Source organism: Apodemus sylvaticus, chromosome 1, assembly GCF_947179515.1.
Source record: "Apodemus sylvaticus chromosome 1, mApoSyl1.1, whole genome shotgun sequence".
NCBI classification, from domain to species: Eukaryota; Metazoa; Chordata; class Mammalia; order Rodentia; family Muridae; genus Apodemus; species Apodemus sylvaticus.
In genome coordinates this window covers 23,666,648-23,682,593 of record NC_067472.1, presented here as the reverse complement: position 1 = coordinate 23,682,593, position 15,946 = coordinate 23,666,648, and the positions used below count along the sequence as shown (strand labels likewise).

Below are 15,946 nucleotides of genomic sequence, written 5' to 3'. Positions count from 1 at the left end.
ATATGAAGGAAAAAGTTACCTGGCAAAAACCCTCCTGAGAGGAAATGTGTGTGCCATATTGCAGGAACAAGAACATGTGAGCACCTCACCATATTCTTTGGGGTAACAAGTGAATCACAACCATATAAATGGGCATAACTTGTTAATGCTGGTGTGAGTTCCGTTCCCCTGGGAAAACTAATTTCAGTTCTGCAACCTCAACCTCTCTCTTCCATGACTACTGAGATTAGTATATTTTAGTGATCTGGAGCGTTGCATTTATAAACTTGAGTGAGACCTGCGCATTGTCCTCTAGAAGCCAATCTAAGGATACACTAGCAATTGGTATTCATTGTTTTTCATTTCAATATTGTCTTGCTATGTTTGAAGTTTTATTGAAACAGTTAAAAGATTCATCAAGACTGCAGCCAGCACTTAAATAGGCGAGCCAACTAGGTTAGAAAAGGTTTCATTTGATTTAGGATGCGAGATGGTGTTGCTTGAGGAAATGTACTTAATAGACATTTAAGCTTGATAAAATAAACATTAGACAAAACTTAGTAGCTCTGCTCACTAAAACTTAGTAGCTCTTGCAGCCCCTGGGATGGCAAGGATCCTAGCAACAGAAGACACAGCTCATGCCCTGTAGATTTTATAAGCTGCCCCAGAGGAGGAAACGCATGATGTCCAGCTACAGTTACAGAAAACAAATCCTGCCTAATATGCTTAGTGGTAGAAAAGCCAGTTAGGGTCGACACGGGTCACTTGGGTCATCACGTCCTTGACAGGCAGTCCAAATCTGTGGTTGCTCTGCACTTAGACCGCGGCCAGATGTTATTTTTAAAACTATATACCTTTACCTCTCTTAGGAATAAGCCTCAGTTTTGTTCCTTGAAAATGGTTCCAACACCAAGCTTTCTAACACGAAAGCCATTTAGAAGGGGGACTTTTAGAGAAACAGTAAATGGAAAAGCCCAGCGGATCAAAGGGCTTTTGAGAAGCCAGAAGAGTTAGTATTCATTTTTGTGTGTGTTGCATGGAAGCTAAAACCTTCTGTCTCCCTGACCCATGCACACTAAAGTGGTTGAAGCTGCTACATGCTCAGAACAAAAGCCCTAAGCACTTCTGAGGTCTGTCTACAAACCACCCTGATAGCTGTCGCACAGGAGCAATTTAACGGACCTGTCTATGCTATTGTAAGGTAACCAGTGGAGAGGTGGCGATTCTTCCTGGCTGTGGACAGCAGCAGTTGAGTTATTCTTCTGGGGTAGACATTGCTGCCTGACTCTTGCCCGGCTGTTCAAAGATTCTCTGAGGACTTAGAAGCTAATAATGCTGAGGATTTTGTGACTTAAAGAGCTCCTTAATCCACTGCTTCCTGCCTCTCATAAGCCAAGGTCTTGTGTTAATGTTCCAGGAAGCTTGGAAGAACTACTAAGCAATCTTCCTGCTTCCCTTTTGGGGGTTCAATTGAGGGACCATCTGGGGCTTCCTTGGTGATTTTGACTAGGATGTATTTCCTTGTTATGATGCTCAGGGTATCACTCTGAGGAACCCTCTGCTCTGGATAGCAGCAGCAACACAAGCCACAACATGGGTGAGATTAGCCAAGATGCTGTGGAGCGCTACCTGGAGAAGAACCCTTGTTTTGCCAAGGAGTATTTTGACAAGAAGCTACGGGTGGAGGCCCTGGAAGTGATCTTCAAAAACAGCCATCTGGGGGTCCAGGCGGCCATGTCTCTCCCAGAGATGACGCAGGTGGAGGAGTCGGCCGTGTGCCTGGAGCTACTGCGGTATATACAGGATGAGGCAGGAAGCGCGGAGCAGGTGGCTCACAGGGCGCTGCAGAGGCTGGCTCAGCTTCTGCAGGCGGATTGCTGTAGTATGTTCTTGTGCAGAGCAAGAAACGGCATACCAGAGGTGGCCTCCAGGCTGCTGAACGTCACCCCAACTTCTAAACTTGAGGAAAACCTTGTGGCCCCTGACAGAGAAGTTGTATTTCCGTTGGACATCGGGATAGTTGGCTGGGTTGCTCATGTGAAGAAAGCTGTTAATGTCCCAGATGTCAAAAAGGTAGGTGGTGACCCTTCCTGTAGTGGGGCAGAGATCTTGTCAGGGACAAGGGGGGACTGAAGGGAAGGAGATGGCAGATCTAGCCAGGCTGCAGATAACTTAAAATACAAAGTGCCCAGTAGAGCTGGGATTTGAGAGGAGAGGTGAATACAGCTTTTTGGTGCAAGTGAGTTTTGAGGGGAATTTTTAAGTCGAGTGTTCATGGCTAGGCCTAGTGTGTTCCTCCATTGCTTGGGGAACTTCTCTTCTGCGAAGCCTACCTGTAGAGTAGTCAGCACACTGAAGGCTAGCCGAGTACAGGGAGCCTTTCCCATGCCTCTCGTCACATCCCTCAGAGCTTTCTCTGGAATAAACTGGCTCACAGACAGATTCTTTCACCCATACGTCCACATGGGGGAGGAAAGCATTTCTATTATTCAAATGTTAGAATATTTGATTGGAATCATCACAAATATGGATTTAAGTGAGTCAGTGTAATTGGCCCCTCCCCCACAACTGGGATGATCAATCATAAATTCCAGTTGTCACGGATTCCAGTCGTATAAGGGGGCATTTGCACTCTGCTAAAGACCGAGACTGCACAGTGCTGACACAAGGCATTGGCATCTATGCTCCTTGTGAAAACAGAAAACATCAACTTTTTCTTCTGACCGCTGCCTCACATGGTCATTTTAGAAAAGCATTTTGAAGAGCTGACGGTTCGTCGTCCCTCCTTGGGCAGCACTCAGAGCACAGGCCTCGCTTTGCTCCCCTGCCCCCACACCCCAGTACTGTGATTTACTATTAACAGGAGGGGATGGATGGATGAGGATGAGTCAGAGCTCAGCCCCTGAGGTGCTGTCTGTGCAGAGTCCATACCTGGCTCGTGACTGAGGGCAGCTGAGAGGTCGGAGCTAATCTCCAAATACCTCCGGAAGCTGATTACAGAAGGCTTGCACAGACTGGGGGGGATCAGTGTGTCAAACATTAGCACCGTTCTGCAAACAACTGCAAGGCGCTCCTCAGGTACAAGGGTTGATGTGCGCTCTGAAGACAGCTTCTCTTGATCCCAGCTAATAGGCTATGGCCTGACACCTGGAATTTTCTAATGAGAACATGCAAAGACATCAAACTTCAGAATTTGACATGCACCATTTTTTATAAGACTTTCTCCCCCTAAGGAGAATTGGGTAAACTGATTTCCAGTAGGGAAGAGATAACGGCAAGATGAGGATATGCCCCTGGGCTTTCTGGTCTGTCCCTGGAGCTTTGCTGTAAGGATGGTGAGCTCAAGGACAAAGCATCTCCCCCTTCCCTCAGCACTCCTGATGTTCGGAACAGGGTGGAGAGGCATGAATGTTGAAGATAGGCATGCTGAGCTCAGTGGGAGACAGAAGTCTCATTTGCCATCCCCATAGATTATAAGCACTTGTAAGTCTGTTAGTGTGGTGCTTTTCAACTCCAGCTATACGTTAAATCCAATTAATAATACTGATGCTTGCGCCTCCCAACAGAACAGCCATAGCAGACTCTGTTTGGGAAGTGGGCTCCCCGGGTGCTACTAATACACAACCAGTGCTGAGAGCCACAGGTCTATTGGGTAAGCAGATGCAAGAGGATGAAGAGAGCTAAATGTGGGAGGTACAAGATGGCAAAGCCTGGTGAATCTGTGGCCCAACCCTCTCCTGTGTCAGATGGGAAGTCAGAGGTCACAGAACGGTGTCTTCCCCAGGTTGCATGGCAGATGGCTGTGACAGAGAGGATCTGGGACCCAACTAAAGCCTCCTGGCTCTGGCCGGTGCCCTTCCTCCGCTCTGCATTGCTGCAGCTTCCCTACTTTTGGCCACTACAGTAAAATCTGCAGCAGCCAAAGGCCGGAGCCATGTGTTAAGTGGTATTGGAAATCACTCTATCTTTCCATCGCATTTGCCAACTAATAAAGAATTTTCACATCATAGTCTTATTTGACTTTCACAAAGACCCTTCGCAGATGCCATGGCCCGTGACTGACATCTGCACCTCTGTAATAAGAATCCACTCAGGTTCGGAAAGGTAGCTGCCACACCAGGCCTGGAATACGGGATGGGAAGGTTTGGTGAATCTGGAGCCCCACCCTCTTCTGTGTCAGATGGGGAGTTAGAGGTCATGGAACACTGTCTCCCCCAGACCAAGGTTCCCAAGGTCTTCTCCTTTTCAACCTACACATCTGTGTCTACACTGCTACCCAGATGAGAGGTGTGTGTGGTCAGTAGGTGACACCAAAAGAGACAAAGTTGGCTTCTCCTGACCGTGGAGGCTCTGAAACAGGGAAGTCATGGCAGAACTCTGATAGGCTTGGGTACAGATCCATGACTGAGTTCCCTGAGAATGGAGACAACCTAATAAAATGATTGGCTCATAGCAGTTGCTCAGTTAACCACAGAGAACATATGATTATCGTGTGATAATCGATCACACGATCGATTGGAGATCTCATATGCGAGGTCAAATCAAAGGATAAGGGATTATCGCTTGCTGAAACTAGGTTAAAAGGAGGAAGACTTTAAACAACAGGAAGCTGAGAGATACTCCTCTTACACTGCTCCTCTTCCTGTTGGGGAAGCTGGTTAATTGCTTAGGTGCTGCTCCATCAGACTGGTCGGAAGGCAGGCTGCACGAGGCTGATGTTTTCAATAATTAACTGGATGTTTATAGATCCGTTCCCTCCCTTCTCTCTTCCCCTTCCTACCTCCCCCTCCTGCCTCCTGACCTCAAGAGTTAGCAGTGTTTAAGTTGGTTTTAGCCTTTAGACCCACTGAGTTAGCAGAAATAGCATCTTACTGTTCCGGTGTCTTCCAGTTGCTTCTGGAATCTCCTTTGGAAAAACGCTTCTGGGAGAATTTGGGAGCCTATAGAACAAAATATGCTTAAAAAAAAATCTAGAAAGCATCCTCTCTCTACATCGATGGACAGTTTAACCTGGGTCTTCAGATGTGCTAGCAAGTCAGCACTGACTTTTAAAAGTCAAAAGTCACCTTCTCAAATGGCCCAGGAGTCCTTAAGAGTGTACTGGACACTGGATAATGTGTCTGGAAAGGCACACTATCTACTGCCAATTGCTGGGCTGCGTTTCTGGGATTCCATTGTTTTCAGTTTGCGAATGTGACAGCGTGTAAAGGGAAGCTGGCATACGTGGTGAGGGGTAAGAGGGTTGGAGGATATAGCATCCGAACAGTGAGTCAACAGAAAGAACTTAAAGCAGTGTGGAGACGTTCTGACCATGGGCGAGCATGGTACAGGAAGCAGAGGTAATAGACAAAGGGGCCAGCAGAGAACAGTGGCACGGGGCGGAGGACTGGCCCCCGAAGGAAGGGCATGGGGCACAGGATGCCTCCACCTTGCTGACACCCAACTTCTTCTGTGACTTGAACTGGCAAGAAAAGTGAGGACTAGAAGCAAACTGGACACCGTGGAGAGAAAACTGCTTTTCCCACCCACCCCGTGGAGGGGCGGGGCGTGGGCAGCCGTCTCTTTTCAGTGTTTATCCAGTGTCTGCTGGGGGCGGGGCAGGCTTCTCTCTTATTATCCAGTGTCTGCTGTGTGCAAGAACTTTCTTTCCGTGGTGTGGTGTGTCTCTCCATTTTTACCCTGTGAGCTCTGGGCTTTATGCAGCACCAGTTTGCTGCTTTAGATTAGAAAACACGGAACTGGGCAATCGTGGCGCACGCCTTTAATCCCAGCACGTGAGAGGCAGAGGCAGGTGGATCTCTGAGTTCAAGGCCTGCCTGGTCCACAGAGTGAGTTCCAGGACAGCCAGAGCTGTCTTGAAAAGAAAAAAAAAGAAAGAAAGGAAGGAAGGAAGGAAGGAAGGAAGGAAGGAAGGAAGGAAGGAAGGAAAGAAAGAAAGAAAGAAAGAAAGAAAGAAAGAAAGAAAGAAAGAAAGAAAGAAAGAAGGAAAGAAGGAAGGAAGGAAGGAAAAGAAAGACAAGATAATACTAGACCAACAGAGGGTAAAATAGGATCACAGAGCTAGGAAATCAGGGGAGCCCAGAAAGCTTACTCCAGAATCTTCTCTCTTACGCCTGCAGCCTGCAAAAAGACTCTTTGGGAAGGAACACACCATGTACCTCACTGGGCAAGGCACCCAATTGCCCAGTGCCCCCATTTGCTTCATGAGTAGGCCCATTCCAAAGATCTCCCGAAGCAGCCCTGCACCTGATAGGCTGTGCATCGGAATTACACAGTGCCCGCACCCAAAAGCCTAGATCGTGTGCAGAACATAAAGGCCTCCCCAACCCATTTCTCTTGACTTTGAGCACTTACATTCCCCAAATTTACCAGCCATCTCTTGCCATGCTAGGCATCAACATTACCTTTCTATCTGCCGTAGCAGTTATATCCAAGAAGATCTGTTTTTCTGCTCTTCTCTCCAAAATAAAATAAGATATAATAAAATAAAATAAATTATGATAGGAAAGACTTTAGCTTGAGATAACCTTTGAGTAACCTATAAGTACTGACAGTGGCAAGGCGACCTTTCACACAGTTGAAGGGGACAAGACATGACAACACATGCCTGCAATCCCAGTACTGCTGAGGCAGATGGATCTGAGGCCAGTTTGGTCCTCATAGCAAGTTCCAGACCAGCCAGGGCTACATAGTGAGATCTTGTCTTTAAAAAAAAACAAAAAACAATTACCAGGTGGTGATGGGCTAAGCCTTTAATTTTATTACTTAGAGAGGCAGAGGCAGGCAGATCTCTGCAAGTTCAAGGCCAGCCTAGCCACAGAGTAAGCTCCTTCCAGGACAGCCAGGATTATACAGAAACCCTGTCTCAAACAAACAAACAGCCACACAACATACCCAAACTTATGGGACACAAGGTGGCTCTAAGAGGCAAGGTCATAGCACTAAGTGCCTATATAAAAAAATCGGAGTGATCTCATTCTGGCAATTTTATAACACACCTAGAAGCTCTAGATTCTCCAGATTAGTGGTTCTCAACCTTCCTAATGCTGAGACTCTTAAATACAGTTCCTTGTGTTTTTGTGACTGCCCAACCACGAAAGTAGTTCATTGCTAATTTATAAGTTTAATTTGCTAATGTTATAAATCCTAATGTGAATATCCAATATACAGGATATCTGATCTGTGACCCCAAAGGGGGTGGAAACTTAAAGGTTGAGAACCACTGCTCTAGAAGAACAGAAATAAATCACATCCAAAAGGGGTATATGACAAGAAATAATAAAACTATTTATTGAAGTAAAAATAAAATAGAAACAAACAAAAAATAGAAAGAACAATGAAAGAGTTGGTTCTTTGGGAAAATCAAAAAGATCATAACCTTATCCAAATTAACTGAAAGGCAGAGAGAGAAGATTCAGTTTAACAAATCTAGAAATGAACAACAAATCTAGAAAGGAGACAACAGACACAAGGGAAATTCAGAGAATCATAAGGACATACTTTTAAAAAAATAACCTGTACTCCACCAAATTGGAAAACCTTTAAAAAGCGAGAGTTTGGGGCTGGAGAGATGGCTCAGTGGTTAAGAGCACTGATTGTTCTTCCAAAGGTCCTGAGTTCAAATCCCAGCAACCACATGGTGGCTCACAACCATCTGTAATGAGATCTGATGCCCCCTCTTCTGGGGTGTCTGAAGACAGCTACAGTGTACTTAAAAATATAATAAATAATAAATAAATAAATCTTTAAAAAAAAGCGAGAGTTTAATCAAGATCGGATGAGCAATTTAAACAGACCTATAGACCTCCACCTCAGTGAGATAGAAGTTCCCAGTGAATTAAAGAATCTCCCAACCAAAAAAAGCCCAGGGCCAGATGGTTTTAGTGCAGAATTCTACCAGACTTTCATAGGGGAGTTAATACAAATACTCCTCAGATTATTCCACAAAATAGAAACAGAAGGAACCTAGATCAGTTAATTTTCTAGCCACAGCTACCCTGATACCTGACTGCATAAAAATCCAACAAAGAAAGAGAATTACAGAACGATCTCAGACAAAGTGACAGGCTACAGAACGGGGGTGGGGGAGGGGGAGGGGGAGGACTTTTTTTTTTACCAACTATTTAAAAATGTGTCAAACAGAGATTTCTCCAAAGAGGAAATGCAAGTGGCTGCTCAACACATCATGAAATGTTGAACATCTTTAGTTATCAGGAAAAATGCAAATCAAGATTACCTTAAGATTTCATCTTACTCTAGTCAGAATGGCAATGATCAATAAAGCAAGTGACAGCTCATCCTGGTGAGGAGGTGGAGGAAGGCGACCACTCCTCCGCTGCTGGTGGGAGTGCAAACTTGTACAGCCACTATGGAAATCAGTGTGGTGGTTCCTCAGGAAGATGGGACTAGATCTCCCTCAAGATCCAGCTCTACCTCTCTTGGATATACACTCAAAAGATGCTTCAAGCCTACCATAAATACACTTGCTCAACCATGTTCACTGCTGCTCTATTCATAACAGCCAGGAAATAAAAAGAACCTAGATGTTCCTCAGCAGATAAATGGATAAGGAAAACTCCATTTACACAACAGAATATTACTCAGCCATTTTAAAGAACTGAAATAATGAAATCCCAGTTAAATGAATTGAACTAGAAAATAAAGTCACCCAGAGTGAGGTATCTCAGACCAGAAAGACAAATATGGTACGCATTCACTTACATGTGGATATTAGTTGTTAATTCAATGGTAACCAAGCTACAATCCACAGAACTACAGAGCTTAGGGATAGAGTAAAGGACTAGGGGTGGACAGATATTTCCATAGGAATGGAAATAGGATAGTAGTTATGGATGGTTGAGGGAGGGGCTGGAACAGGAAGATCAAATGGAGAGAAGAGGGAAGAATGGGATAAGGGAGGGAGTGTGGGGAGAGACAGTCAAAATTAAAGACCATTTGAGGGGTAATATGGAAACCTAATATAATAGAAGCTTATATATATATACATATACATACATACACACACACACACACACATACATAATCTAAACGAAGTAGCCAAATAATGGTGGAGACAGAGTCCCAAATGGCCATTTCTCATTACCACATAAAGCTTCTAGTACTGGGATCGAGTTATATCTAATTGAATTTTTGGCTAAAGCGAAATTCCCAGACAGTCAGGTTGTTGTCAAAGTCTGTACGTTTCCTTCCACAAACTGTCTTCAAGGCCCCATTGCTTAAAGCAACACCCACACAACTTATTGAACACGGAGGTGTGGAGCTGGTGCCTTCAGAAAGCCTTCACTCCTATAATTTAGTATCTTTGGCACAGGAAGGTACTTTGCCTGCTACCAACCCAGCCACAAACAATAGTGTTCTGACTGCAAAATATGCTAGAGCCATGATGGCACAAAACTTTTGGGAGTAACCAACCAATGTCCGATTTGACTTGAGGACCACTCTATGACATGGAACCCATACTCAACACTGCTTGGTCAATCAAGAACCTGCAAGTAGATGTTCCAAGGACCTAAGATAAAATCAAATACCACTGTTCTAAAACCAAAACAAAATCCTAAGAATAAAATGACTCCTAATGACATTCTGCTCTGCTCATAGATCAGCGCCTTGCTCAGCCTTCGTCGAAGAAGCATCCTCCTGTAGCAGACGGTAACAGACACAGAGATCCACAGCCAGACATTATCCAGAAAATGAGAGATGCTGGAATGTTCAGTCCTAAAACATGGATGTCTCTCTCAAATCCCTTCTCTCAGGGCTCAAGGGCGTCTGCAGAGGAGGAGACAGCAAAGTGTAAGAGCCAGAGGGCATGGGGCATGGCTAAGAAAGCAGGGCCCTCTGAACCAACAAGTTGAACACGTATGAACTCACAGACTGAGGCAGCACGCACGGGGCCTGCCTGGGCCTGCACCAGAGGGTCCTAGAGCAGAAAGGAGAAGTGGGCATAGGCCCCCATCCCTCAGAAGCTATCTCCAACTGATAGCCACTGGTAAATGAAAGTTTATTTTCCCCCATAGGAAACGAGCTACTGTAAATGGTAGGCTGCATGCCCAGCAGGGGGTGGCCAGCAAAATGAACTCAGTGCCTTCTTTAAAAATAGTATATGTATGTGGAGGTCCTCGATCCATTTGGAGTTGAGCTTAATACAAGGAGATAAGAATGGATCGATTTGCATTCTTCTGCATGCTGACCTCCAGTTGAACCAGCACCATTTGTTGAAAAGACTATCTTTTTTCCACTGGATGCTTTCAGCTCCTTTGTCAAAGATCAAGTGACCATAGGTGTGTGGGTTCATTTCTGGGTCTTCAATCCTATTCCATTGATCTGCTTGCCTGACATTATACCAATACCATGCAGTTTTTATCACTATTGCTCTGTAGTAAAGTTTGAGGTCTGGGATACTGAATCCTCCTGAAGTTCTTTTACTGTTGAGAATAGTTTTAGCTATCCTGGTTTTTTTGTTATTCCAGATGAATTTGAGTATTGCTCTTTCTAGCTCTATGAAGAACTGGGTTGGGATTTTGATGGGGATTGAACTGAATCTGTAGATTGCCTTTGGCAATATAGCCATTTTAACTATATTAATCCTGCCAATCAGTGAGCATGGAAGATTTTTCCATTTTCTGAGATCTTCGATTTCCTTCTTCAGAGATCTGAAGTTCTTGTCATATAGGTCTTTCAGTTGTTTGGTTAGAGTCATCCCAAAATGCTTTATGCTATTTGTGGCTATTGTGAAGGGTGTCATTTCCCTGAAATTAATAGAAAAGAAACTGGGGAAGACCCTTGAGGACATGGGCACAGGGGAAAAGTTCCTGAATAGAACACCAATAGCTTATGCTCTAAGATCAAGAATTGACAAATGGCACCTCATAAAACTACAAAGTTTCTGTAAGGCAAAGGACACTGTCAAAAGGACAAAACGTCAACCAACAGATTGGGAAAGGATCTTCACCAACCCTAAATCTGACAGAGGGCTAATATCTAATATATACAGGAGACAGCAGGTGCTGGTGAGGATGTGGAGAAAGAGGAACACTCCTCCACTGCTGGTGGGATTGTAAGATGGTGCAACTACTTTGGAAATCAGTCTGGAGGTTCCTCAGAAAACTGGGCATGGCACTTCTGGAGGACCCTGCTATACCACTCCTGGGCATATACCCAGAGGATTCCCCAGCATGTAATAAGGACACATGCTCCACTATGTTCATAGCAGCCCTATTTGTAGTAGCCAGAAGCTGGAAACAACCCAGGTGTCCCTCAGCAGAGGAATAGATACAAAAAATGTGGTATATTTACACAATGGAGTACTATTCAGCCATTAGAAACAATGAGTTCATGAAATTCGTAGACAAATGGATGGAGCTGGAGAACATCATACTAAGTGAGGTAACCCAGTCTCAAAAGATCAATCATGGTATGCACTCACTGATAAGTGGATATTAACCTAGAAACTTGGAATACCCAAAAAATAATCCACATATTAAATGATGTCCAAAAAGAACAGAGGGGTGGCCCCTGGTTCTGGAAAGACTCAATGCAACAGTATAGGGGAATACCAGAACAGGGAAGTGGGAAGGAGTAGATGGAGGAACAGGGGGAGGGAAGAGGGCTTATGGGACTTGCAGGGAGTGGGGACCCAGAAAAGGGGAAATCATTTGATATGTAAATAAAGAATACATCGAATAAAAAAAAAGACTAAATACAAAAAATTAGTATATGTATATATACTGCAGGTTCTTTTTTTTAACCCTACAGTTCCTTTGTGTATACATTTTGGCTTCCAGTTTAATGTTTTTTAATGGGACTCTTGAGTGTGTGAACAAGTGGGTCTCTGCTTCTTATGCCTTGTTTTTTGTTTTGTTTTGTTTTGTCCTATTCCAATGGGTTAGTCTTTGTTATATTATACTATATTACATTATATGATTATATTATTCTCCCTTAGACACCGTTTGTTTCCTAATGAGAGACAGAGAAGGGGGGTGGAGCTGGACTGGAGGCAAGGTGGGGAGGAACTGGAAGCAATAAAGAAAGGGGAAGCCATATTCAGGAAACATTGTATGAGGGGGAAATCTATTTTCAATAAAAAATAAAAACTGATTGTCTTTAAAAATAAAAAGAATTTTTAACATTTCAAAAACAAATCTGCAGAAATAAAAACCTCATGAGACTCATTCCTCCAGCAAAAGAGGTCTTCACCCTGAAACAAAAGCAGGAATGCTTGGGCAGCATTGTCCGCAGAGAGGAGCCCTGTGGACGGACTGCGCATTAGAGGACAGTCGCTCAGCCCGTGCAGATACAAGCATGGAGCGTCGGCTAAGAATCCAAAAGTGGAGTCCACAGCTACATGCCTCACTGTGGACGGAAATCCCTAAGACGATGTTAAATGATAAAAAAAAAATCACAGAGTTAGGAAAATAAACTTATAGAAAGTAGACATCCTTGTCTAACCACAGAAAAAAGTCTGGAAGGAAATCATCAGTACTTTCGACCGAATTCTTCAAGTGCCCTGGGGAGGTTGGAACACTCTTGAGTCGTGAGTGGTTCTCAACCTTCCTAATGCCGAGACCCTCATGTTGTGGTGACCCCCCAAACCATACACTTATTTTTGTTACTACTTTATAGTTAAACTTTTACTAACGTTATGAATCATAATGTAAGTATTTTTGGAGATAAAGGTTTGTCACAGGTTGAGAACCAATCTTCTTGAAAGAGTATTGTACATTTTGCATTTGCAATTAAATAATGTCCCTGTGTCCGGTGAGCTTTCCCTCCCTGCACACACCACTGTACCCTGCTCCCCCTCTTCATCTCCCTTGCACCTCACTCTCCACCAGGCTGTGATACCGCCTTTTCCCTCCTGTAACTACCCTTCTCCTGACCCAGATAAGCTTGGTGGAAGATGAACATTCCGGAATGGGGGGACCACCGAACCGGAGCCATCGTTGGTAGGATTTTATTTAGAGAGTGTCGTAGTCTCTACGATTCCTTTCTATTTTGGCAAACACATGAACTTTTTTTTTTTCAGAACAGCCATTTTTCTGACTTTATGGACAAGCAAACTGGATATGTCACCAGGAACCTGCTGGCAGTCCCGATTGTGTCGGGCAAAGAGGTTCTTGCTGTGGTCATGGCCGTAAACAAAATCAACGCTCCCGAGTTTTCCACACAGGATGAGGAGGTACTGCTAACCCGGTGCTTGGCTAGACACACAGGAAGTGCCTTGTACGACCAAAGGAAGGGATCCCAAGCGTAACTGGTTCCTCTCTGTGGCCCATAGGTCTTCTCCAAGTACCTCAGCTTTGTTGCTGTTGCACTAAGGCTGCAGCACACCAGTTACCTGTACAGTGTGGAGTCCCGGCGAAGCCAGGTAACCGGACAGTAACAGCAGTCACTCCTTGCTCATGTACTCTGGCAGAGGGACCCCAAACAGCAGCAAGTCAGAACCCTCTTGTCCCTCGTGGGGGCTTAAGCTTCCTGGAGCAGATCCTCATACCTTAGTCCCAGGGGTCCTCGCACAGTCAGCCCTCCATCCAGGGGGTCCTCACACAGTCAGCCCCCCATCCTGGGGTCCTCACACAGTCAGCCAGCCATCCCGGGGTCCTCACACAGTCAGCTTTCTGTCCAGGGGTCCTCACACAGTCAGCTCTCTGTCCAGGGCTCCTCACAGAGTCAGCCCTCGATCCAGGGGTCCTCACACAGTCGGTCCTCCATCCAGGGGTCCTCACACAGTCAGTCCTCCATCCAGAGGTCCTCCCAGCCTTTGGTCCTCCATCCCGGGGTCTTCACACAGTCAGTCCTCCATCCAGGAGTGCTCACACGGTCAGCTCTCCATCCAGGGGTCCTTGCACAGTCAGTCCTCCATCCAGGAGTGCTCACACAGTCAGTCCTCCATCCAGGGGTCCTCACACAGTCAGCCCTCCATCCTGGGGTCCTCACACAGTCAGCCCTCCATCCACAGGTCCTCGCACAGTCAGTTCTCCATCCAGGGGTCCTCACACAGTCAGCCCTCCATCCAGGGGTCCTCGCACAGTCAGCCCTCGATCCAGGGGTCCTCACACAGTCGGTCCTCCATCCAGGGGTCCTCACACAGTCAGTCCTCCATCCAGAGGTCCTCCCAGCCTTTGGTCCTCCATCCCGGGGTCTTCACACAGTCAGTCCTCCATCCAGGAGTGCTCACACGGTCAGCTCTCCATCCAGGGGTCCTCACACAGTCAGTCCTCCATCCAGGGGTCCTCGCACAGTCAGCCCTCCATCCAGGGGTCCTCGCACAGTCAGCTCTCCATCCAGGGGTCCTCACACAGTCAGCCCTCCATCCAGGGGTCCTCGCTCAGTCAGCCCTCCATCCAGCGGTCCTCGCACAGTCAGCTCTCCATCCAGGGGTCCTCACACAGTCGGCCCTCCATCCAGGGGTCCTCACATAGTCAGTCCTCCATCCAGGGTTCCTCGCACAGTCAGTCCTCCATCCAGGAGTGCTCACACAATCAGTCCTCCATCCAGGAGTGCTCACACAGTCAGCTCTCCATCCAGGGGTCCTCACACAGTCAGCTTTCCATCCAGGGTTCCTCACACAGTCAGCCGTCCATCCAGAGGTCCTCGCACAGTCAGCTCTCCATCCAGGGGTCCTCACACAGTCAGTCCTCCATCCAGGGGTCCTCGCACAGTCAGCTCTCCATCCAGGGGTCCTCACACAGTCAACTCTCCATCCAGGGGTCCTCACACAGTCGGCCCTCCATCCAGGGGTCCTCACACAGTCAGTCCTCCATCCAGGGGTCCTCACACAGTCGGCCCTCCATCCAGGGGTCCTCGCACAGTCAGTCCTCCATCCAGGAGTGCTCACACAGTCAGTCCTCCATCCAGGAGTGCTCGCACAGTCAGCCCTCCATCCAGGGGTCCTCGCACAGTCAGCCCTCCATCCAGGGGTCCTCGCACGGTCAGCCCTCCATCCAGGGGTCCTCGCACAGTCAGCCCTCCATCCCGGGGTCCTCGCACGGTCAGCCCTCCATCCAGGGGTCCTCGCACAGTCAGCCCTCCATCCAGGGGTCCTCGTACAGTCAGCTCTCCATCCAGGGGTCCTCACACAGTCAGCTCTCCATCCAGGGGTCCTCACACAGTCAACTCTCCATCCAGGGGTCCTCACACAGTCGGCCCTCCATCCAGGGGTCCTCACACAGTCAGTCCTCCATCCAGGAGTGCTCACACAGTCAGCTGTCCATCCAGGGGTCCTTGCACAGTCAGTCCTCCATCCAGGAGTGCTCACACAGTCAGTCCTCCATCCAGGAGTGCTCACACAGTCAGTTCTCCATCCAGGGGTCCTCACACAGTCAGCCCTCCATCCAGGGGTCCTCACACAGTCAGCTCTCCATCCAGGGGTCCTCACACAGTCAGCTCTCCATCCAGGGGTCCTCACAAGTCAGCCCTCCATCCAGGGGTTCTCGCACAGTCAGTCCTCCATCCAGGGGTCCTCGTACAGTCAGCCCTCCATCCCGGGGTCCTCGCACAGTCAGTCCTCCATCCAGAAGTGCTCACACAGTCAGCCCTCCATCCAGGGGTCCTCGCACAGTCAGTCCTCCATCCAGGGGTCCTCACACAGTCAGCCCTCCATCCAGGGGTCCTCGCACAGTCAGCCCTCCATCCAGTGGTCCTCGCACAGTCAGCCCTCCATCCAGGGGTCCTCGTACAGTCAACTCTCCATCCAGGGGTCCTCACACGGTCAGCCCTCCATCCAGGGGTCCTCACACAGTCAGCCCTCCATCCCGGGGTCTTCGCACGGTCAGCCCTCCATCCAGGGGTCCTTGCACAGTCAGCCCTCCATCCCGGGGTCCTCGCACGGTCAGCCCTCCATCCAGGGGTCCTCGCACAGTCAGCCCTCCATCCCGGGGTCCTCGCACGGTCAGCCCTCCATCCAGGGGTCCTCGCACGGTCAGCCCTCCATCCAGGGGTCCTCGCACAG

General features: G+C 47.3%; 1 protein-coding gene across 2 annotated transcripts in view; it reads left to right on the top strand.

The window, feature by feature from the left end:
- The first annotated feature begins 1,572 nt into the window (after positions 1-1,572).
- The window catches only part of Pde6c (phosphodiesterase 6C), a 61,558-nt gene continuing 47,184 nt past the window's right edge, over positions 1,573-15,946 (top strand). For both annotated transcript variants that reach the window (XM_052172404.1, XM_052172396.1), the window contains exons 1-3: positions 1,573-2,052; positions 13,022-13,174; positions 13,274-13,363. In XM_052172404.1, the coding sequence (XP_052028364.1) occupies positions 1,573-2,052; positions 13,022-13,174; positions 13,274-13,363 (723 nt within the window). The remainder of the gene's footprint in view (positions 2,053-13,021; positions 13,175-13,273; positions 13,364-15,946) is intronic.